This window comes from Sinocyclocheilus grahami, unplaced genomic scaffold (genome assembly GCF_001515645.1).
Source record: "Sinocyclocheilus grahami isolate Dianchi unplaced genomic scaffold, SAMN03320097.WGS_v1.1 scaffold336.1, whole genome shotgun sequence".
Taxonomy (NCBI): domain Eukaryota; kingdom Metazoa; phylum Chordata; class Actinopteri; order Cypriniformes; family Cyprinidae; genus Sinocyclocheilus; species Sinocyclocheilus grahami.
Window position 1 is genome coordinate 443,485 of NW_015505515.1, and position 24,526 is coordinate 468,010.

Genomic DNA, 24,526 nt, shown 5'->3' on the forward strand with positions numbered 1-24,526 from the left:
CGTGAAATGCTAAACACAGCAGGTTTAAACACCGTTCACATCATGCACGTGACATTCCATTTTTAACTAGGAACTGTACCTTCAAGCCAAAGCGCAACTCGGACCGTGATTACATACACACCAGCGTATCGCTCAATGACAGGTGTTCTAGTCTATATAAATCAGGGGCATACTTTTTTATAATTGTCACCATATTTATCTCTATGCTTTCTTTTAGTATAATTATCTGTTTGTATATTAAGCTATTAAATATCAGCGTGAAATGCTAAACACAGCAGGTTTAAACACCGTTCACATCATGAACGTGACATTCCATTTTTAACTAGGAACTGTACCTTCAAGCCAAAGCGCAACTCGGACCGTGATTACATACACACCAGCGTATCGCTCAATGAAGTGTTGCTCTTTTATTACAAACTGGACGACAGAACTCACTCTGCAGGTTATGTTTTAAAGTAGTACTTCATCTAAGAGCTCGTATTTCGCAGTGTAAGTGTAAGTTGTGTTTTATTTGTGTTTATTCGCTTCTGTTGTAATGCATGGCGCTTGTAGATTGTAGTAGTGCCAAACCGCACTATATTGACAGCATATGTGTATATGTCTTATATTAACAGCTCATATCTATCAAACAGGGTGAAATATAATATATGTTAGATTTATGTTCGACCTCCTCTGAGTGAGATGCCCCTACGCTGAGTAATCTTAACACTGAAGAATGAATATCCTGTCTTGTTATGCCATATAAGCATATAAACCACTCTGAATTCCTGTTTGTGTGTTTATAGACTCTCATTAGTTCAGGAGAGCTCAGTAATGGAGGAAGAGGATGAATGTCCGGAGTTAGTTCCCATCAAGGAGAAGCACACCGGACCCACAGTTCAGATACCGGTTACCATCATCACTGGATACTTGGGTCAGCATAGAAAAAAACAAACAAATAAACCATAAAAGATTTGCTTTCATAAATATGATTCATGTAGACCGTAAATCATACTTATGAAAGCTAAATAAATAAAAGAAAATATGCTCTATAATACAATAATGCAAATATGTGTTACTGTATACCCATTAGCTTAACCTTATTTCTCTCTTTTCGAAATACAGGTGCTGGAAAGACAACACTTTTGAACTACATATTAACAGAGCAACATAATAAACGAATAGCTGTCATTCTTAATGAATTTGGTGAAGGTAAGTTATAAAATGAGCAAACAAATAAGCAATCAGACCCCTAGTCTAGTTTTTATTCCTAGATGCCTTTGTTTTATGACAGTCCATGAGGATTTCTTGCTGTTATGACCAGGAGAGGGCAGCAAAGCATTCCCTATTTTTCTTAATCACTGCAATATAGTAGAACCTTATTGCTTATGAAATACCTGCATTTTCATTGTGATTTGGTCTCTTTAACATGGTTATCTCTTCAGATGTTTCATAATTATACCATTAAAATGTTGCCGTATTTTTTTTGTGATTTGGATCATATTCATGAACATTTTGATCAAAAGTGCAGAGGACAATGTAATACTGGGCTACTACTGAGAGGTTGAACCTGTGCTGTGTTGTTCTGCAGGCAGTGCTCTGGAGAAGTCTTTAGCTGTCAGTCAGGCAGGAGAGCTGTATGAGGAGTGGCTGGAGCTGAGGAACGGCTGCCTGTGCTGCTCTGTGAAGTACGGTTGTTCAGACTACTACTCAATACTAGGACTAAAGTATATGAATGTGTGTTGTAGTATGAAGAATAAATACAGTTCCATCTGAACTACAGAACTATTTTTGGACTTTTTGAGATGGCTTAAATGGAAACCCACTATTTCTGATTGCCGTTACATTCCAGTGATTAATAACTGTTGTCCTTGTTTTATTCATTTAATTGTTTCTAATTATTGATTATTTATATGGCATTATAAAAAACCATTATAACTACTGTTGCGTGATAAATAATTAACCACCGTTCAAAAAATTGGAAAGAAATTCATACTTTTATTCAGCAAGGAAACATTAAATTGATAATAATATTGAATAATAATAATTTGACAGTAACGACTTTTTAATGTTACAAAAGATTTATATTTCAAATAAATGCTAACATTTTTTCATCAAAGAATCCTGAAATAAAGAACCGTTTCCCTGAAAATATTAAGCAAAACGAATCTTGATAATAATAGGAAACATTTCTTTAGCATTAAATCAGCATATTAGAAGGATTTCTGAAGGATCACGTGACACTGAAGACTGGCGTAATGATGCTGAAAATTCAGCTTTGGCATCACAGAAATAAATTGCATTTTTAAAATGTATTCATAAAGCAGACCATTTGACAGTAACGACTTTTTAATGTTACAAAAGATTTATATTTCAAATAAATGCTAACATTTTTTTCATCAAAGAATCCTGAAATAAAGATAACCGTTTCCCTGAAAATATTAAGCAAAACGAATCTTGATAATAATAGGAAATATTTCTTTAGCATTAAATCAGCATATTAGAAGGATTTCTGAAGGATCACGTGACACTGAAGACTGGCGTAATGATGCTGAAAATTCAGCTTTGGCATCACAGAAATAAATTGCATTTTTAAAATGTATTCATAAAGCAGACCACTATTTAAAATTGTAACAGTATTTCACAATTTTGTTGTTTTACTGTATTTTTGATTCAAATAAATGCATCCTTGGTGAGCATAAGACACTTCTTACCAATCCCAAACTAGTGTATACTTGCATATATTGAATTATGTCAGATAATACATTATCACCCATTGCTTTTACAGAGACAATGGTTTAAAAGCTATTGAAAATCTAATGGAGAAGAAAGGAAAGTTTGACTACATCCTTCTAGAGACGACTGGATTGGCAGATCCAGGTACTGTATGTCATGTACTCCAACAGATACACCTTCGTAACCTGACAAATCTATTATGGTAGCTAATGCAACCATTGGCCATCTTTCTCAAATGTTGTGATGTGTTTATTTTTTTTGTATAAGAGAGGTCTAAAAATATGTACATCCATGTTTACACAGAGTCTTAGATTAGGTAAAGCATTCCTTACTAGTAGCAATCCACCTTGCTTTAGTCCGCATTTGCATTTAGCTGTTAAAGGAATAGTTCACAGAAAAGATTTGCAGAGCATTTACTCAACCTTGGGCCATCCAAGATGTTGAAGAGTTTGATGCTTCATTGTAATAAACTTGTGTAGCATTACATCTCTTGCTCTCCAGTGTATTCTCTGCAGTGAATGGGTGCCGTCAGAATAAGAGTCCAAACAGCTGATAAAAACATCACAAGCCACACAATTCCAGTCCATCAGTTAACATCTTGTGAAGTGAAAAGCTGTCTGTTTATAAGGGTCCTCTATCCATAATATTGCTTTGTCCAGTGAAAAGTCTCGTCTGAATCCGGAGAGAAATATGGGCGGATCAAGCAACGTTTATGAGTGAAAACATTCCAAAGCAGTTTTGATGTTTTGGCCACAAGCAATGGTTTAAAGCTAAAAGTTTTGATTCACAAGACATTAATTGATGGACTGGAGTCATGTGGATTACGTCAGGTATTTCTAAATTTCTGTAAATCTGTTCCACTGAAGAAACAAACTCATCTACATGTTTGATGGCCTGAGGGTGAGTACATTTTTGGGTGAACTTTTCCATTAATGCAGCTTCAGATCAAAAGTTTTTTTTTTTTTAACATTGCAGACAGTTTAGACATCTTTGTGAAGAAGGATCTTTTCCCCCTACATAGCAAAAAGCACTGTAAAGCAATTGAGAATGAAACAGAGATCAGTGGGAAGGCAGGAAGGGTCAGCAGCATCTCTGCAGCCAGTCTGTGAAGTGAGTGACAGGTGTCACGGGCCAGTGCCGTGCAGGACCCTCAGAGCTCAGACACAAGCCCCTCTTCACTGTCATTGGCTGAGACAGGCCTGTCACTCCTGGGGGCCTCAGGGGGATAAGCCCCTCCCCTTCTTCAGAAGATGCTTGTGGGCTGAATGGGTTATATATCTGATGTCTTTCAAGAACATTGCCTTCATTACACTTCTGTCAAATATTTATCATGCTTTCTTATTCTACCCTGACAGTTTGACAAAACTCCATTATGTGAACAAGATGGCCTCAAATTGTAACACGAAACTGTGAAATAACTTTTACAAGAGAAGTTGGCAAGCATGGAAACAAACCAAATGTACCTTGTAGCTGAAAATTTTAAGCCACCCATAAAATTTAGTTATGCATTTTAAAACGCATACCTACACCCACAACCCGTTTAAGCTGTTTTACCAGAGTTTTAAGGCAAAAAGTGTCCAGTAACTTGATAAACACTGCAAAACCTAAGAAAATGCTACAATGAAGCATAGAATATAATCAAATTATTTTTTATATATTTTATTCCAATGGTAATTAAATTGTGTTTTTCCATTTGTATATTTACAGTAAAATGAGAAAAAATTATAATTATTTAGTTTTTATGTGTGTATTTGTGATTTTGTACAAATGATTTATACATGTTTTCCAAACCAGGAGCTGTTGCTTCCATGTTTTGGGTTGATGCAGAATTAGGGAGTGATGTCTATCTGGACGGTAAGAACCTAAATTAATAAATACTGCCTCAAATAAAGTTTACTTGTTAATATAATACAATGTCCTCATCTCCTACATAGGTATTGTCACGGTTATAGATGCTAAATATGGAATGCAGGTAAGTTGCTGCTCCATTCTGTCAAACCACAGACTAAATAACTTATGGAAACTGATATTTTGAAGTTTTTTTTTCCAGGACAGGAGTTTAATTGATGCAAAAAAAGAAACACAATGGATTTTTTATTTATTTTGTAAATAATAATTTATAAATGTATAAATATAAAACATTTTCATAAATTATATTTTGATAAACATAAGTGAGCCATTTAAAAATAAAAACTCTGAAAAATATTAAATTATAAACAATTAATAGAACAATAATTAAATATGAATATGAAATGTAAATGAATATGAAAAATCTATATATCAGTAAGTAAAATAATATTAATATTAAACACATGAAAGATATTTAAATGATCCTGATAAACATAATAAATTATAAAACATTTAATAGAACAATACATTTTAAATATATTGATATTATAATGTTTTAATATTTAAAACTTCTTTTGTATTGTAAATCATAGTTAAGTGTTTTGGCCATGTATTGATTAAAGACGCACTGTTATATATAATGCTTTACATGAAAAAAACAATAATCAAACACAAAGTTGGGTCCATGTTATTGCAGGCATTACATTTTATTTGGTCTTTACCGAACATTCTTTTATTTTACATTTGTCTTTAAGTATCGTGTCCTACTGAAGTATCTCCCCCCTTGCTGTTCCTCTTCACACTTCAGGCTGGGAGCAGGACAGTGGTACTGACACCTGGATAATAGGCTGCAATTTAGTGGTGTCAGTCTTGGCAAGTCAGTCTTTTTATTGCAGAGGTGGCACCTCTCGGCACTGCGGCCCTCTGGGGTTCTGTGAGCGCCTGTTGAGGTGAAGACAGAGAGGGCTTGATAGAAACTGAAGAAATAATGGATATCAAGGCAAATCACTCTAATGGGCCTGTCACCCTTTGTCCAGCCCTTTCATTGTCACCTGATATGTTCATCCATACAAGAGACACTTCGGGTGGTGGGGGGTTTGACTTGCACAGACATGGCCATCAGGTGCCCTCGTGTGCCTTGATCTCTGCCAGTTGGTTTGAAATGTGTGCAGACAGATGATGAGGCTTGTCTCACTCCCAGAGCTCAGTGTTATTACACATTGAACACAGACAATGAGACATGCCTCCTCCCAGTCAGCAGAGATGACTGGCAACACGCACAAGAAAATAAATGGGATTGTTTTCAAGAAGCAAACTGCTCAGAAGTTGTAATAACCTGGAAATTGGATTTCTTTCAGTGAGTTTGCATCTTGTAATCGCAGAGTTGTCAGTTCGCTCATCTGCACTGATGCATTTTCAGGAAGGAAGCTGGACAGAGCAGAAGTATACAGACGCTAATGAGACATGAAATGTTCTTATCGTTTACATTAGATCTTATAAATGATAAAGTCCACACTCTAAATTCTGTTTGGATGAGCCCTATTCAAAGCTGCCAAAAAATAGCTAATATACACACACCTGTGACTGAATATCAATTGAATTCTATATCTCTTTGGCTTGCTGTATTGCTTTGCAACAATAAACAGCTTACTCTTAGTCTAATAAATTATTTTACCTATATTGTCTGAAGAATTATTTGTTCTGATAAATATTATATATAAAGTTATCTATTTACTGCACTTTGGTAAATTGGCATAGCATATATTTTACATTGTAAAAGCAATAAACCACTCAGTGCCATGATTAGAGGTCTTAAGCGTGAAAGTGCATCAAGCTTTGTTGCTTTATTTGAAGGCATGACATAAACCATTTGTGTTTGTACTTTTATGTTTAAGATGATAAATATAATAGTGATGTACCAGTTTTGTTTTTCCATTGTTTTGATCATTAAAAATATGCCAATATTGATACATTTTTCTATTAATATTCCATACTATTTTCTCTAAATAAATGTTAAATAAAAAATTGTTGTTTTGTTATTGTGATAACCAATATATTTTTTACATTAAAATTCCACGCTATTTTAATTCATTAAAATGTTTACATTTATATATTATTATTAATTTTTTTTTTATTCAGCCGAGAACCGATATGGAGCTGATATGTTATGCATCCCTGAAATATATATTTTACAAAAAAATTTCATCTTGATTTTTTTTTTTTAATTAAGATTTGTCTTAATAGTTGTTTTGTATGTGTTATGTAATCACTGTTATTTCCTATTTGTCTCTTAGCATCTAACAGAAGAGAAGCCAGAGGGTCTTATCAATGAAGCTGCAAGGTAAAATCTTATTTGGTTCATTAATATATAAATATGGTGTTAAAAGTACAAGAAAATAAGTTACAATCTTCATCATTATCAATATGTACTACAAGAACCCAAAGGTCAAATTTTCCAATAACCAGGATTTTTATGAGTACCTCTTGTGTGGTCTTTTAAAATTCTATTTATTACTGTTATCTCTATGAAACATGACAGCTGGCTCTAATGTTTGTGTGCAAACATATCCGATTCCAGCCCAGCTCCTTCCACCTCACCTGCTGCGGTCGGGGTGTTTTTGTTGGGGTTCAGAGGCATGTTGAAAGGCTCACAAGTGTCAGAAGTCATAAAAACCACTTCTGCTCTCTGTTTATGTTTTCCTACCACGCAATATGGTGGCGCCTTTTGAGTATGCCACAAACCATGCCACCCACACACGACCCGACAACAGGCAGGGGGATGCATGAAACACAACAAAGAGTGTTTACACACTTACTCACACACACACACACATTTAATTACAAAGGGAGAGTGGGACATTGAACACTGAGCAATAAAGAAAGTGACAAAAGAGAGAGAGAATGGGATGAGCTGTTCTCGTACTGTATTGTTCTATTGATGTATTGTACGACTGTAATCACACATACTTGCGTACAGCAACTGTAGATGCACATAGAAGGGAGTTGCTTTTTATGACAAATAATCCATATGCGACCTTCTGAGGTGTCGTCAGCCTTTGTTGCATACACAGTTAGGGATGATGGGAAGCATTTATCAGGTGAATGCGAATTGTGCTGAATTCTGCTCTCTGTTTTTAGGCAGATAGCTCTTGCTGATCTGACCATCATCAATAAAACTGATCTAGTGAATGAGAGTGAGCTGGTGGAGCTCAGAGATACAGTGAGGTGAGAACCATACACCTTTATGTTCTTATATGCTCTTATTAGGGATGGACTGATATTACAATTCTGGCTGATAATGATTTAACCAATATATGGGCGATATTAACATTTTTGTACTGTTATATTGTCTAAATACATTTTTTAAAATAAAATACTGAGAACCCAAATCAATCAGAAGCAATTCAGGCATCACAACATTACATTGTACTCTATAAAAATGGGATGTTCATTCTGACATTTGCTTAAAAACAAAAAATACATTTAAAAGTGTTATTAAATGATGTGTTTTAAGTCTATTTATTTATTTCTTAATTATTTTGTTTTTGTTCATAACCAGGGGTCAGTTGCATAAAAAGTTTAGACTAGTCTTAGACGTTTTTTTTTTCTTTTTCAGTTACATAAAAATGTAGATTATTCTTAGTTGAATGCAGACTGATAACCCTTTGGTTAGCTGGTAGTTGGTCAGAGCAGTTCTTAAGACAACAGCTAAGTTTATGCAATTGGCCCTTGTACATTTCTTATTAAAGTTCTAAACAATTTTGTTTAAATAGATTAGAAATAAAACACAAAAAAATAGAATTAATCGTTGCAAATGCTTCAGTGAATGTAGACATTACAACATTATAATGTATACGATGAACAATGGATATTCATTTGCTAAAAGTTACATTTAACAATGTTATTGAAGTAAATTAATTAAGGAATGTTAATACCAGCAAAAGTATAATGCCAATATACTGGGAATCCCTAGTTGTATCTTATTCAATGGATTCTGGTGTCTGTCTCAAACGTGTCAGAAATATGTTGTGGTGAAGACATGCACATTTTTATTAATCATAAATGGTGCTTGCTTGAGCATATTGCTCATACTTGGGGTTAAAGATTTGAACCCCTAACACAAAGAATTAAACTTTGCTGTGTACTATCACCATAAGCAGTTTTCTTATGGTGATTTCTATGATTTCTGGAAAAAAAAACGTGCTTTTACAGAGGTACCCGAGCCATATCTAGGTACCAGAAAATCATAGCAGCCAGAACCCAGAGCACCCTATTAACCACATAGCAACACATTAAAAACCATTCAGTAAACCTTGGCAACCACATTGCAATGTCCTGGCAACCAACCATCACACCCTAGTATTGTAATAAAGGCCTTTGCGCTTTTTACACTCACTTCAGAAAATGTAAACGTCTAGTTATAATGGTAATTGGATAGATGTTAAGATGTCTTTGAGTTTGTTTTACAGTATGTGCTCTGTCCTCTTCTTCATAGATCAATAAATGGGCTTGTGAAGATTTTGGAGACACAAAAATCCAGGTGAGAAGATATGCAGAAACCGCCAATGCAAAACATGTACTTTGTAATCTACAGTAAAAATTGCGTGCATATTGTACCGTATTTTTAAGCTCTTTCAAACTTGCCTTTACATAAAGCTGACCCTGCATTCAACAAATCTCTGTCAAGACATTTTAAAGCACTTAAATATTAATCAAGACCTGCAATCTGATAAGTACTCTAGCATTTAAAAGTTTGGGGTCAGTATTTTTTTTGGAAAGAAGTCTCTTAGGCTCATCAAGGCTGCATATTTGATCAAAATTACAGTAATATTGTGAAATATTATGACAAATTACTGTTTATTATTTTGTAATGTAATTTATTCTTGTGAAGGCAAAGCTAAATTTTCAGCATCATTACTCCAGTCTTCAGTGTCACATGATCTTTCAGAAATCATTCTAATATGCTGATTTGGTACTCAAGAAACATTTATTATTATTATTAATATTTAAAACCATTGTTCTGCTTAATATTTTTTATGAGAACAGAGATTTTTAGGATTCTTTGATGGATAGAAAGTTCAAAAGAACAGTATTTATTTGAAATATAAATATTTTATAACATTATATATTATATATATATTACGACTTCAGTCACTTTTGATCAATTTAATGCATCCTTGCTTAATAAAAGTAATAATGCCTCTCAAAAAAAAAAATCTTACTCACCCCAAACTTTTGAACAGAAGTGTGTGTTCAATCAGTTTTAGAAACTGACCTATAAAAAACTGTTTTTAGGGCCTTACCATTTTTAAGACACTCTTTATCCTCTATCATCTATAAATAACATCAAAGACAGACTAAGTATTTATATATACATACAAATGAAGTGTATTTTCCTTCCTTGTAGGGTTGACCTGTCTCAAGTATTAGATTTACATTCGTTTGATATCAGCGATGGTGTAAGGTAAGTGTTTTTGAAGAATACTTGCTAGAATTACGCTACTTGCTTCTTACTGAATTATAGTAGCGATTCTGTTCACCAGTATTTTTCCAGAGGATTTTGTGTATCTGATGAGGATCAAACACTCCATTAGCTCATGCTAATGTTGATGAATTACACAAAAACAAAAAATGAAACACCCTTTTTAAGAGTAATTACAGTGAGACAGAGTAAATGTGAATAGCTCAGCCCAGCTGCAGAGGATTATAGCAGTGTCTGCAGTAAAGGTACAGAAGCACTTCCACACAGAATGTCTTTCAGCCCCGACTGTGGCCCATTTACCCCCCTGAGCACAGGCTGCTTGTCTGGGATGACCCCCCTCTGGTCTGCTGGGTGGTACTCACAGCCCGACGAATAATCCACAGAGCTACGTTTGCCCTCCCCGAGGGGTCAGAGCCCGCTCACACGCTTTCTTCTTTCTTTCTTTCTGTATTAAGCTCAATCTTACTGTTACTAAACCCAAATGCTCCTCCGCATCACACCAGCACCAGGATTAGGGGCTGTCAGTGTAGTCAAACCCTTTGAAAGGTTTTAGCTAAGACTGTACATCTGTCTGATGCATTTGGGTATGTAAGAGGATGTTGTTTATTGAAGGCGTTTGACATCAATCAGTGCGCTTGTTTCACATTTAAATGGCTTGAAATCTTGTGTTCTACAGGTTAGCTGAAAAGCTGCAGCTGATGAAAACAAGCCAACCACATCTAGACAAGGTGAAGATGACGCTTTTATGACATTTTGAATCGGTGGATTTAATGTTTTTTACTTCTGAGGTAAAAAAAAAAAAAAAGGCCCAGCTTCTCTTCCCAGAAGATTCCTCTCAGGGTTTGTTCGAACCACGAGGTTCAGTAAATGTTGTCAATTTCCTTCTATCCTTGAAGCAAACTCTCCATAGGAGCTCTTATCATTAGATGGGTCACTTTCCCGCATCCACCCAATCTGTTCCACCCTCCCCCTTCAGAGCCAAGCCCTCACTGCTCTTTTCATGTAAATGAGAGCCCTGTTTTCTCTTGTTATTCCAAAGGAAAAAAGGAAGTGTGTAACTTTTAACACAGACAAACAATGGTTTAAATATCTGTAAAGGGCCCATGTAACGCCCCAGAGAAGTAAAGCAGAATGGGTGCTAAAATAGTACAAGTATTTAACACCAAGGGGAAATTCATTCAAGTGTCGTACTGACACCTTTAAAGATAGAGGTATTATTAGAAATGTTTTTGTGTACAAACAGAAATTAGTAAAATCCCATTCATTAAATTGATCAAAAGTGACAGTAAAGACATTAATAATGTTACAAAAAAAATTTAATTCATATAAATGCTGCTCGTATGAAATTTATATTCCTCAAAGAATACTGAAAAAAAAATGTTTCACAGCACAGCATTGATGATTATATTAAGAAATGTGTCTTGAGCACTAAATCAACATATGAGAACGATTTCTGAAGGATCATGTGACGTTGAAGACTGGAGTAATGGCTACTGAAAATTCAGCTTCGCATAGGAGTAATTTAGATATAATAAATTCACAATATTGCTGTTTTTATTGAATTTTGAACTTGAGGAGCATTAGAGACTTCCTTCAAAAACATTTTTAAAAATCTTACTTTTGAAAGCTAATGTACATTTGTAATGTGACATGACCTGTTTGGAGACATTTGAGATGCTCCCATTATTTTTGTTCATTGACAAGTATTTAATGTTTCAATTATGTATATGTTTTATTTTAGAGTATGCTGACTATAACATTTGAAGTTCCTGGCAGTGTGTCAGAAGACCTATTCAATATATTCATTCAGGTACAGATATAGCTTAAGGAAGCATGTAAATGAAATATTTCTAAAATGAAATATTTACCCAGAACAACAACTTTACAAAATATTTGGAAAATTGTACTTTTTTTTTTGTAGAATCTCTTATGGGAGAAGACATTTAAGAACGAAGCAGGCTTGCCAATGGCAGTTATCCGGTTAAAGGTGAGGATACGGCCATCCATATATTTGTTCTGCACACTGTATGTTATGTCAGCCACCGAAATGCCAAATAATTCTAGAAAATCATGACTTCTGTGAAGTTGTATTGCCTTTGTATATCCTGTACAAGCATTCTAATTTTCATCAAATCTGTTCTCTGTGTAAATGATTGTTGTGTGTTGTGGCAGGGGATTCTCTCTGTCCAGCAGAAACAAAAGAAGGTGATGTTGCAGGGTGTCCATGAGCTTTATGAGCTGGATGAGACTCCAGAGTTCTGGGCAGATCAGGAGCCAAGAATCAACCGACTCGTCTTCATAGGTAAGATCAAATATTCCAGATTTTAACATACAATACCTATATACAACTCTGTGCAACTTTACAAAATGTCTTGAAAATGTAACTTTTTTTTTTTTTGTAGAATCTCCTATGGGAGAAGACATTTAAGAACGAAGCAGGCTTGCCAATGGCAGTTATCCGGTTAAAGGTGAGGATACGGCCATCCATATATTTGTTCTGCACACAGTATGTTATGTAAGCCACCGAAATGCCAAATAATTCTAGAAAATCATGACTTCTGTGAAGTTGTATTGCCTTTGTATATCCTGTACAAGCATTCTAATTTTCATCAAATCTGTTCTCTGTGTAAATGATTGTTGTGTGTTGTGGCAGGGGATTCTCTCTGTCCAGCAGAAACAAAAGAAGGTGATGTTGCAGGGTGTCCATGAGCTTTATGAGCTGGATGAGACTCCAGAGTTCTGGGCAGATCAGGAGCCAAGAATCAACCGACTCGTCTTCATAGGTAAGATCAAATATTCCAGATTTTAACATACAATACCTATATACAACTCTGTCAAATTGCCTGTTAAAAGCTGTAAAAAAATTCATTGTTTTATTACATTAAAAATGTATTTACCATTCACTGTCTTCTTACTTCAGGTCGGAACCTTGATGGCGAGATTCTGAAGAAAGAGTTTATATCAGCCATGTCAAATAAAGACTGCGTGGAGTAGATGATATCTAACTGCACAGTCTACCAGGCCACGTATACAAACCATACAACACCAACAATCTCATCTCATAACATATTTGTGAAATCACTGGGAAAAAAACGCTGTTTCTGTTTGCAACCCACAGTTTTAAAAGAGTTTGTACCTGGGTTGCAAATCCTGCAACAGCTTAATAGGTGCTTATCATGCTCCATAATGTTTTGAATAGAAAAAGTGTTCAAATCTGACACTTATTTCTCCTAAACATGTAGAACATTGTACTAAAAATCTTTTAAGCATCTGTACGCAACATTTCAAACCAGTAAAACTTATATTAACTGAAATGTCTTCATGTAATTTATTTTACATTTCCATTACCGTTTTCTCCAAATATGTATCTTGAAATGCGTTATATTTTGGACACAGTTGAAAAACCAATAGTCTTTATTTTAAGAGTATGTCTTTATTTAAACAATTCATTTGGGTGATCAATTACCAGTGTTGGGGAAAGTTGCTTTTAAAAGTAATGCATTGCAATATTGCGTTACTCCATAAAAAAGCTTTTTCACAGTGTAAAGTGTAAAATAGCAGTAACCAGTAAAATAAATGTAGTCTTGAGTTACTCGGCTTACTCTTCTAACGTGTTAAATTTTGTGTCTTTTTTATATAATAATGAGAACCATTATTACAATCACCCACTTAACACTTTTTGTGACAAGGCGATACATTGCGAAAATTGGTTGGCAGAGTTTGCATTTTGTTCAGTGTCTCTAGTGGAACATAAATTATGATAACTAAGAGCAAAAGAAGTTATGAAAGTATACAATGTGTACGTTCAGTAAAACAAATTTGGAAGAGTCTTCCAAATGCATAAATGTTCACAAATTGCATTAATGCTTCACTAATGTATGTGGCTATGATATGTGGTAGGCCTATATATTATAACAATAATTTTGCATTTAGTAAGAAAATTAATTTAATTTGAACATTTTTCTTCATATGCATATACAGGGTTTTTTTCCCCATGCTTTGTGTTATTAGAAACCTAATATTCAGTACAAACACTTTAAGATGAGTTTAGGTCTTTGGATTTCTTTAAATTGACATATGAATGAGTGCTGTAAATAGCTCTGTTAGTTTACACAACTTTCAAGTGCTCTCGTAAATTTACATGCATCCACTTCCACACCATCCACAGCTGAGGAAGTGGACGCACCTTTTCATTTGCAATTGAGATGACTGTGAAGAGTTTAACACATATCCGCGCACAAGAAGGTTTGCTTTGAGGATTGCTGCGCTCATTCATGCCCTCCAATAAAACTCGCTCCTGGCCTGTAGGCTAAAGCTGCGCCGTTTCCTATTTGATTCTGATGTTGATAGGCTCGTTTACCGGCATTCTTTTTTCAATGCGGGGAGCCGGGCCATGGCCATTTTCATGGTCGCACCACCTGCGGGTATCTTGAGGTGACAAACCAAACGAAGCCCAGGGGGTATCGGGGGGAAATCAGTCTTTTAAACCGGTAGTTAGGCGTGGTGTGAAAATTCACCGTCACAAGTCCCAGCTCCCACTGCGCTACGCTGCTTCTGAATTGGAGAGGAATCCTAAAGGACATCTCAAATATAACGACTCTGTTTGTATTGCAAGTGAACTACGTGGCTTTTGTAAGAAAAGGTTAATTGACGTGAGGCTAATTTTTTGTCCGGATCTAAAACACTTTAAATAAACATATTAACCAAGGAATAAATCTGTGATTTATTATTATAATCTTTTTTAGAATTGTCTAGGTGGTTACTAAAGCTTGAATTAGTTTACCAATGTATTTGATCGTTATGTAGCCTATTAAAATAAGGATTGAGTCTTTTATTTTATATTCATATTCAATGCGGGGAGCCGGGCCATGGCCATTTTCATGGTCGCACCACCTGCGGGTATCTTGAGGTGACAAACCAAACGAAACCCAGGGGGTATCGGGGGGAAATCAGTCTTTTAAACCGGTAGTTAGGCGTGGTGTGAAAATTCACCGTCACAAGTCCCAGCTCCCACTGCGCTACGCTGCTTCTGAATTGGAGAGGAATCCTAAAGGACATCTCAAATATAACGACTCTGTTTGTATTGCAAGTGAACTACGTGGCTTTTGTAAGAAAAGGTTAATTGACGTGAGGCTAATTTTTTGTCCGGATCTAAAACACTTTAAATAAACATATTAACCAAGGAATAAATCTGTGATTTATTATTATAATCTTTTTTAGAATTGTCTAGGTGGTTACTAAAGCTTGAATTAGTTTACCAATGTATTTGATCGTTATGTAGCCTATTAAAATAAGGATTGAGTCTTTTATTTTATATTCATATTTTATTAACATTTTTAAATTTTTCAAAAAATATATTATATTTATATTTTATTTTAAAATAAAACATTTTGTCATGTGCTCCAAAGCTTAGGTCAAATAACCTAAAGAAAACGTCACAAATATAGGCCTATTTTAAAAGACTGCATTAATAATAAAATCTAGGCAATAGCCTATGAGTTTGAAAAAAACGTTATTTATTTTTTTCTAAATATGCATGAAACTTGCACATGCGTTTAAAAATATTTGACATTTTAAAGTGCATTTTAAAATAAATTGTATCAATTTAATACTGCAATAATAAAGCTAAGAAGACCTTTAATACTGAACGTTATTCAGCATAAAAAAACGTTTTGCATTGTGTTCCTTATTTAACAAACAAAAGGCCAGCATAAAAATCTTATTGCCAATACGTTTGTCTAAGTCTCAGTATAGCCTGATAAAAGGGGGAAATGTATCTTTCACGTTGGCGTTTAAGCTGGTCCTAAAAAAAGTAATATGTTATTAACTTTGACTGATATAGTACACTTTTATTTCGCCATCTCCTTAGTTTGAGATGCTGTAATTGGGTGTTTAGGATCCTCATCTCATATGCGGATTGTTTAGTTTAAGCAGGTCAAAGCCCGCCACACCTGCCTGACTGTCCTGAATCCCTGCGGTGACACTCCACCCCTATTGGTCTGACCATCGGAGGACCAAAGACAGAATGCGTGTGGCCTCTCATAAATAGCCCTCATTTCCATGAGTCCTGCAAACCGGCCACAAGCTTCACCAGCCACAAGTCGCGTCCAGCACATTTGGGGTCTCCAACCATGACCCTTTCCCAGGATTACGAAGAAGTGCAGCGCACCCCCGTCTCTTCTGAAGACGACGAAATAGACATCGTCGGAGGAGACCACAGCGATAGCGACCGAGAGTATTTCATCATGCCTTGCAGGGACCCCACGGAGGCGGATCACTCGGGGTCCGAGTCTTCAGGAGAGAGCGAGAGCAGCTTCTCCGCCGCGACCGCTCCAAAGCAGACCTCCGCCGTCAAACCTCCCTATTCCTACATCGCCCTCATAACCATGGCGATCCTCCAGAGCCCGATGAAGAAGCTGACCCTCAGCGGCATCTGCGACTTCATCAGCAACAAGTTCCTGTACTACAAGGAGAAATTCCCCGCGTGGCAGAACTCCATCAGGCACAACTTGTCACTCAACGACTGCTTCATCAAGATCCCACGAGAGCCTGGAAACCCGGGGAAAGGCAACTACTGGTCCCTGGACCCTGCATCTGAGGACATGTTTGACAACGGCAGCTTTCTGCGCAGAAGGAAAAGATTTAAGAGGAACCAACCCGAGTTCACCAAAGACAACCTGGTGCTTTACCACCCAACGTTAAGTTATCGAGCATATGGGCGACCTTACTGCGTCTCTGGGCCGGTTCCAGCCCAGGCTAATCCTATTGGATATTTGCCAGTGCCGGATGGCATCATGGTGCCACCTCCATATTTCCAATATCAGACTCTCAACATTAAGGTCCACGAAGCTCCAGAAATCCAGCAAAGACCCGAGCACAAGACCCAGAAGTGTTCGTTCAGCATTGACAGCATTATGGCCAAGTCAACGGCGTCTCCTCACAAAAACTCTCCTCATCATCTCACACCTGACTATAGTTATGTATTTCCCAGGCCGACATCATGTGTGACTCCAAGTTTGTTACCAGTGCCAGCAAGGACTCCTCTGCTAAAGACTGTTCCTTTCACAGAAACTCTGCGGATGGTGTATCCGCACTGTTGAACTGTGTCTGGAAAACTCACCAATTCATTTGAAATAGACTTGTAACATAAGATGTGTCTGTCATTGCTCTTATATGATAAATTTAATGTAAATAAATAAATGGTAATATATTTGCTAGTCTAAAATCCTGGAAAGTTGGATGTATTAAAATGCCTGTTTGTATTAAATAAACCATCATCGTCAAATCTCAATTTGCCTTCGTGTTGTTCGTGTTCATTTGAGCAATTGTGATATCGTGATTTTTTTCCCATAAAGCCCAAATAGTAGGCTATCTAAACGAAATAGTGCGTTTTGCTCATTCATTTGTCGAAAAGAATAGAAAAGAAAAAGACTGGTTAATTTAAGATCGCTTTAATTTTACGTTGGGATGTTGAGCAATGTAGCCTATATTTAATAATAAAAAAAACTTAAAAATAGGCTACTTGTATAAAAAGAGGTGGGGGGACTTTAAACTTTTAACTGACTTTAAATTGTATTCTTGCCCTCTCACTAAAAAGTTTTAAAGTTAAAGCTCTTTACACAATGTTAAAGACTGCATGAATGCGCGTTAGATACAACATTTCAAAACTAGAATGCTGGTAACAGCGTGTTGCATGCAATAGTCTACAGACTCCCCATCACTGCCTGCAAGACATTTTCTATTCTTTTATGTCCACTAGATGGAGACTGAAGCTCGTGAAATCAGTCGCACTCGATGCATTACGCATGTGCTTGCTTGGTTAATTTGACTGATTTACTTGACTTCACTTTATAGTGTTATAAGTCAAATAATGCATCTACAACGAAAACAAATATGGTTTCGCTGTTACGCTTTTCACTCCATATATTATTATGATAGCTTATTTTTTGAAAGTCAATTTGGATAGGCTACATGCCTTAAAACAATTACTGAAACAACAATAATGTAAAAAGTAACACATATAGCCTATCAAACCAATTGGCCATCAAAAAGATATCGACTAGCCTACTTGAAATAAAATGTAAAAAACGCATGTAACCTTGCCTCGACCTGACATTTATGAAAAATGTCTTTGTCCTTAGAAGACAGTTCAACCTTTCAGTTAAACTCTATCTAATTACATAGCTGACTGTTGTTTGAATTGATATCAGTGTGGTTTTATTGTGTCCACTTGTTTACTCAAGAGCTTACAAAATATGATACTGAATTTAGTTAAAATAACAGAATTCACAAAATCATTGTAATTTAAAAGGGTTTTGAATTAGAAGATTGAAACCAACACAAATCCACTGCTGCAGAACACATGTGTTTAACTTGACTTTAACTGACACGCATTTGTTTAACGGACTCGAACCCATAGTTACTGTTGTGCCAACCAGCCTCGGTCTCCCTTTTCTGTTTCGGCATTGGAAAGTTGCTCAGTTTGTTATTTACCTCATTCCTTCTTGTCTTGTTTAATTAATGTTGCTTAATCTTATGGATGTTATGACATTTCTGTTTGTGCGCCACGGACAGTAGAGGCGTTCGATTACACAGCAGCACACCGTCACTGTTCGCTCCCCCACATCATGGGCTATTTTTGGCTAGTGCGTTAGCTCATTATATAGACTTTTCTCCCCTCCCTGCCTTTTGGCAAGCAAACGTACGCGTGACAGCTCGGGAGGTGAAACCAACACAAATCCACTGCTGCAGAACACATGTGTTTAACTTGACTTTAGTATAACTGACACGCATTTGTTTAACGGACTCGAACCCATAGTTACTGTTGTGCCAACCAGCCTCGGTCTCCCTTTTCTGTTTCGGCATTGGAAATTTGCTCAGTTTGTTATTTACCTCATTCCTTCTTGTCTTGTTTAATTAATGTTGCTTAATCTTATGGATGTTATGACATTTCTGTTTGTGCGCCACGGACAGTAGAGGCGTTCGATTACACAGCAGCACACCGTCACTGTTCGCTCCCCCACATCATGGGCTATTTTTGGCTAGTGCGTTAGCTCATTATATAGACTTTTCTCCCCTCCCTGCCTTTTGGCAAGCAAACGTACGCGTGACAGCTCGGGAGGAGAGTGTCGGTGAGCGTAAGACCTCCTCTCGGAATATCTCTTTGCGTTTTACACCCATTTATTCTGTACTTTGTGCCGCTACTTCACAGTTTGTGTGGTGCGATGAGAAGACAGCTGTCGCACACTAGCTTTCCAAAGAAGCGTCACGGGACGCGTCTCAAATAATCCACTTGGACTGAAGCGCACTGCGAGGTGGCGCACCCTGCTCGCTGCCTCCGTGAACTTCCTCTGTTGCGTTTGACGATATTTTGAACACTGCATCTCACCTCATTCAGCTATCAACAAACTATTTTTTTTAACATCCCGAATCGTTCCAGAAAATCATGGAAACTAACCCTATACCCATTTTGACTATCCAAACTACCCCATTCGATGACCAGAGACCAGGGACGAATGGGCTGCGAAAGAAGACAGCGGTTTTCGAAAGTAAAAAGAACTATCTGCAAAATTATATCCAAAGTTTGCTGTCCTCCATCGACTTGAGGGACCGTCAGGGATGCACTATGGTGGTGGGCAGCGATGGAAGATACTTCAGCCGGGCTGCAACTGAAGTCATCGTTCAAATGGCAGCTGCCAACGGGGTAAGATGGTGTTAGTACTTCAAAAACACAACTCTCAAGCATGCCCTTCTAGTTCACTCATTTATTAAGTATTCAATTAGCATTTTCTGATACATTTATTAGGTTTTCTGATCTAAATCATTAAAATATAACATACCAGTTGGGTCTTTAAATGTATTATTTATTTATTTACTTACGTACTTACTAATAAATGTTATACATTTTCTAATCTGTATAACAAACAAAAAAATGCACTATTTATTTATTTATAATTTCCTATGAAGTATGATAGATTTTCTGGTCTAATCAAAAATGCATTATTTATTATTTATTTGTTTGTTTATTTATAATTTCCTAAACAAATTGCTAGATTTTCTGATCTATGTAATACAATTTTTTTTAATAAAAAAAATAATAATAAATACACCTATTGGTGTATTCAGTCTTGTTATTTTTATGAATCTATTTTATTATTTTCATTATTATTATCATTTCACCTGTCTTTGAAAAACGCACAAGATTTTTTTAGCATGATTTGATGTGTATCTGGTCAGCATGGGTACTTTCATGATTTTAAAATAACATTACATGGATTTATAGTATATATGGTCATATCTGTTTTTATTCAAGAGTATCTGAATTTTGATATCCCAAACGGCCGAGAATTTTGTTGGAAAACCTGAGAAGCCACAAACTGTGCATGTAATGAGAGAAAGTTTTAGATCTAAATCTCTGTGCTGGCCTGGCCAAATGTATCCTGTCTTATCTGTTGTGCCATCCCTCCCCTGCACACTCTTCCTGGAGCGCCGCCGCTTCCCTTGTTTTGACCTCTCATGTTCATGCACTATGGGGAAACCCAGAACATATGGCCATAAGCCAAAACTCTATTCATCATCATTTCTAGTGTGTTTTATTGTGCTTCTAATGAAGATATAATGTTTGGTTCAGTCTGAGCATGAAACAAAGTCATTGTTTGTGATGCTCTAATTTTTTTTTGATTCCACTCATATTATAAAATACAGTCAAACCAGCTTTCCATCCTTAATTCTCTTACTTTGTATCAGTGCCATTCTTCCATACAAACTCAGTAGCTCTCCGAGGCATGATGTACTGAGGCTGTGTATCCAAATGCAGAACCTTATATGGATAAGCTGCTCAAAGAGTGCTGGGAATACAGTTCACACTCATCAGAGATGCAAGTAAAAGCAACGGGCTAAGCAAAGCATGAGCCTAGTGAGTTATTTAATTGGTATATTACTTCAAACAAAAACAAAAAAAGCCTAGGGTCAGTGCACTTGTTCATCATTTTAAATACTTGAGTGAGGGATGCCAAATAACTCACTATTTATAGAAAGTGGCTGATCTTGTTGATTCTCAAAGTTGCTGAGATGTCTGGGCTGCTGTCTTGTGAGCTAGAAGGAAAGTATCTGTCAATAATCTGGACGCTTGATAAAGGAGGTTGCAGTTTATGGCAGATATGTCAAGACTCTTTTGAGTACTTAGAAATTGTTAGTGTGTGTTGCTGTTTAGTTTTGTCCCCGAGTCAGCTTGTCACTCCTACAGGAATGAGCTTCCAGACAGATGTAGCTGTTGATCTGGTATGCAGCAGTAGCCATGACTGGCGCCTCTGAAGGTGGCAGGTTTAAAGCCCACCATATAATGTTCTGATAACCCTCGCATGACAGGTGAAGGTCTGGAAGCAAAGGGCCTGTTCGGGATCTTAAGTATAGAAAGTGCACTTTTACACTTGTCATTTCAAACCTGTATGGCTTACTTCTGTGGAGCACAAAATAAAATATTTTAAAAGAAAGTTTTATGTTTTTGTTCTTACAGTGTAAGTCAGCAGAGTCCAAAACAACACTGGACTCCATTGACTGCGATAAATCAAACTTCACACCAATAAAACCAAAACTTGATTTCAGATTGGCCGTCTGGTAATTGGACACAACGGGATCCTTTCCACCCCAGCGGTCTCCTGCATCATCAGGAAGATAAAAGCCATTGGTGGAATCATCCTCACTGCAAGCCACAGTCCAGGAGGCCCAGGAGGAGACTTTGGGATCAAATTTAATGTCGCTAATGGAGGTGAGAACATTACAAAGCATAGGACACACTGTATGCATGCACTTTCAGAATGATAAAGATGACATTCTGATTTCAGTATGTTTTATGTAATATCAGCCTTTAAAGGAATCACTGTGTTAACATTACCTTTGTGTAAGCTGTCATGAAAAAGTATTCACACCATGAAACCCAAGTGTTGTACATCTTGAATCTCACAGTAAAAATATCTTCTATGGACATATATTTATATCTATTGAACTAAATTTACCTAAAATATATTGCTTACCTTAAATTTAATTTTGCTTTGAATTACACCATTATTATAATGGGGTTTTTATTTTTTATTGCGTATTAGTGACAAACACATTCCAATGCAGTATAACATGTATGCTCACAAATACAGTAGAAACGGTAATATTGTGAAATATTATTGTAATTTAAAATAACAGTTTCTATGTTTAATATATTTTAAAATGTAATTTATTCCTGTAATGGCAAAGCTGAATGTTCAGCAGCCATTACTCCAGTCTTCAGTGTCACATGATCCTTCAGAAATCATTGTAAAAGTGAACATGTAAAAGTCTTTACTGTCACTTTTTTAAATGTATCGTGTACTTGCTAGATAAAAGTATTAATTAAAAAAATATGTATATACTGGTCTCAAATTTTTGAATGAATTTTTCAATTTTAGCATGATGTTTAATTGTCAGTGTCCATCTCTTTGTGAAATTGCACGTATCCCAAATATGTGAATATGCATTGTGGTGCATTATATTTTCATTTTGGTGGATTATTGTGAAGTACTGTACAGTATATACCACACATAATGAATTAACGTAATTTGGTTTATTTTGGATCCTGACAACACATATAGCTACCAAATCTTTATGACTTACTTTCTTCAGAACACAAAAGAAGATATTTTGAAGAATGTTGGTAAATAAACGTTTCAGTTACCATTGACTTCCATTGTATGGACAAATGAAACATTAAGACATTTCTCAAAATAGGTTATTTTGGTTAGTTTCGCAGTGGAAAGAAAGTCATGCAGGTTTGTAAGGCATTGTAGGGATAGTGGGTGCACTGTCCCTACAATGCTGGCATTCAAACAGGAAGTGATGTTATTTAGCGCTGCCCAATCAGTCATTAAAAAGAGCCAGAAAGTGCTTATTGGGTCATAACACCAGAATTAACCCTGATTTCCTCCCATCAATATTGGTTTTGTTCTGTGACTCATTATTCACTTCCTAGAGGCTTTGCAAGGTTGATTCAATGTCAGAAACACAGTGTCAATGAGAATTTAACTACTGGTGTGGCTAAGATAAAGAAAGAGAAGTTGACTCTGTGTTTGGCCTGAAGTTATACCTTATGAAGTATAGCCATAGCTAAGCAGAGTGTCATGTTTTCCATTCTGTAAATGATAGTTAAGTAAGTATGGGTCTTCCCAGCCTAGAAACAGTTCTAGATTGTTCTCTTTCACATTCTCCCTTACACTGAAGTCACCCTTCAAATCTGAGCTGTTGCCTTCCAGGCTAAAGGTGTGGCCACACTAGACTTCTTGTTCCATTCGCTTCCATTTGCACACATGTGAATGTGGCAGCATGGAAATGGCAGGATTTGCTACTTTACTAAAGTTTAAAATTTGGTGAATTTTGACCTGTGAATTTGTGTAGCAAAAAAGACTTCTGACCAATAATGGAGTGGTCACAAACTGACGTTTTGACTCAATAAAAAGTTTCAAAAATGTATACATCTTTATATGAAATTTAATGGATGTTGCATCATGCAAAAGCAAACGTTTTCAGTTTGGGATGCCATTGTAGAAATGTGATATATGATCATTAAGAATGAATAAAAAATTACAAACCAAACAATACTGTTTTGCCATGTATGCCATCACCATATTATTCTCCGGCAAAGGTGTTTATGAATTTATTGCTTTTTGAGAGTTTCTTATAACAGTATATAAATTATTATACATATTAAATATAGAAATATTATCTGCACAGCTGTTTATAAGGATACACTTACTTTTTAATCGTTCACACCATAAATTGTAATTCCCTCACCACTAGAAAAGAGCGTCAAGTCAGAAGAGGAACTGATCCTGTTTAATTAGCTGTCGAAATCAACCGTAATCAACACATTCTTGTATTGTGAGTCTTTAAAAGTCAGATTTTATAGTTCTGGAGCTGGTGATAGAGAATCCTTAAGTGTCTCTGTTCATGAATCTGTATCATTCTGTCCAACTAATCTGATCAGTTTTTCTGAGGCATGAATGTCTCTTGGGGTGTGAGTTGTTGGAGCGAGGCGTCTCTGCTGCTGTAAACCTTTTTAGGCGACGAGCGAGCTCTAGGCTGTGGCTGTGTGTTTATACTATGGACCTCTCAGGAGTGTGTGTTTGTTAAGTGGCAGTGGAGATAATCTACTAGAGCATGTGTGTGCTGTAGGTCTGGTGTGTGTTTGCTGAGCTGTGTTTGAGTGGAGTAGCTCTGTGTCTTTGTACTGTATTTGTGCGTATTAATGTGTTTAGGGATGTAAGGATGGAAAGGAAACATCTGCCGTGCTCCCTACACGTGGGAAGGGGAAGAGAGAGAATGTGCACTATCAATGTGACCATGCACTGAGAATGAACTGATGAAATATGGGGAAATTATACACAGGACAATCCAGTCTAACTGTAACTGCAGTCTTAGTGTGTATGCTGTAACCGTATTTTAAACTTATCTAATTTA

The 24,526-nt window shown here is 36.3% G+C and overlaps 3 protein-coding genes across 4 annotated transcripts in view; all 3 read left to right on the forward strand.

Annotated features, from left to right (window-relative positions):
- The first annotated feature begins 334 nt into the window (after nt 1-334).
- Nucleotides 335-13,359, forward strand: LOC107602845 (COBW domain-containing protein 1-like). 2 transcript variants are annotated; one of them, XM_016295444.1, is made up of 16 exons: nt 335-495; nt 786-913; nt 1,105-1,191; nt 1,571-1,667; nt 2,768-2,859; nt 4,510-4,569; nt 4,650-4,687; nt 6,858-6,904; nt 7,702-7,788; nt 9,059-9,103; nt 9,971-10,027; nt 10,722-10,773; nt 11,787-11,855; nt 12,448-12,513; nt 12,699-12,828; nt 12,966-13,359. In XM_016295444.1, the coding sequence occupies exons 2-16, from the start codon at nt 814-816 to the stop codon at nt 13,037-13,039; spliced, it is 1,101 nt and encodes a 366-aa protein (XP_016150930.1). In that variant the 5' UTR covers nt 335-495; nt 786-813; the 3' UTR covers nt 13,040-13,359. The 2 variants fall into 2 exon arrangements, with proteins under 2 accessions (XP_016150930.1, XP_016150931.1); XM_016295445.1 differs by having other exon boundaries at nt 335-489.
- Nucleotides 13,360-16,176: 2,817 nt separating this feature from the next.
- Nucleotides 16,177-17,145, forward strand: LOC107602825 (forkhead box protein D5-like). The gene has a single exon (XM_016295418.1). It carries the CDS (start codon nt 16,177-16,179, stop codon nt 17,143-17,145), a length of 969 nt encoding a protein of 322 aa, XP_016150904.1.
- Nucleotides 17,146-19,163: 2,018 nt separating this feature from the next.
- Nucleotides 19,164-24,526, forward strand: part of LOC107602821 (phosphoglucomutase-like protein 5) — a 28,034-nt gene continuing 22,671 nt past the window's right edge. The window contains exons 1-2 of the mRNA XM_016295415.1: nt 19,164-19,748; nt 21,650-21,812. Coding sequence (XP_016150901.1) covers nt 19,491-19,748; nt 21,650-21,812 — 421 coding nt within the window. The 5' untranslated portion in view covers nt 19,164-19,490. The remainder of the gene's footprint in view (nt 19,749-21,649; nt 21,813-24,526) is intronic.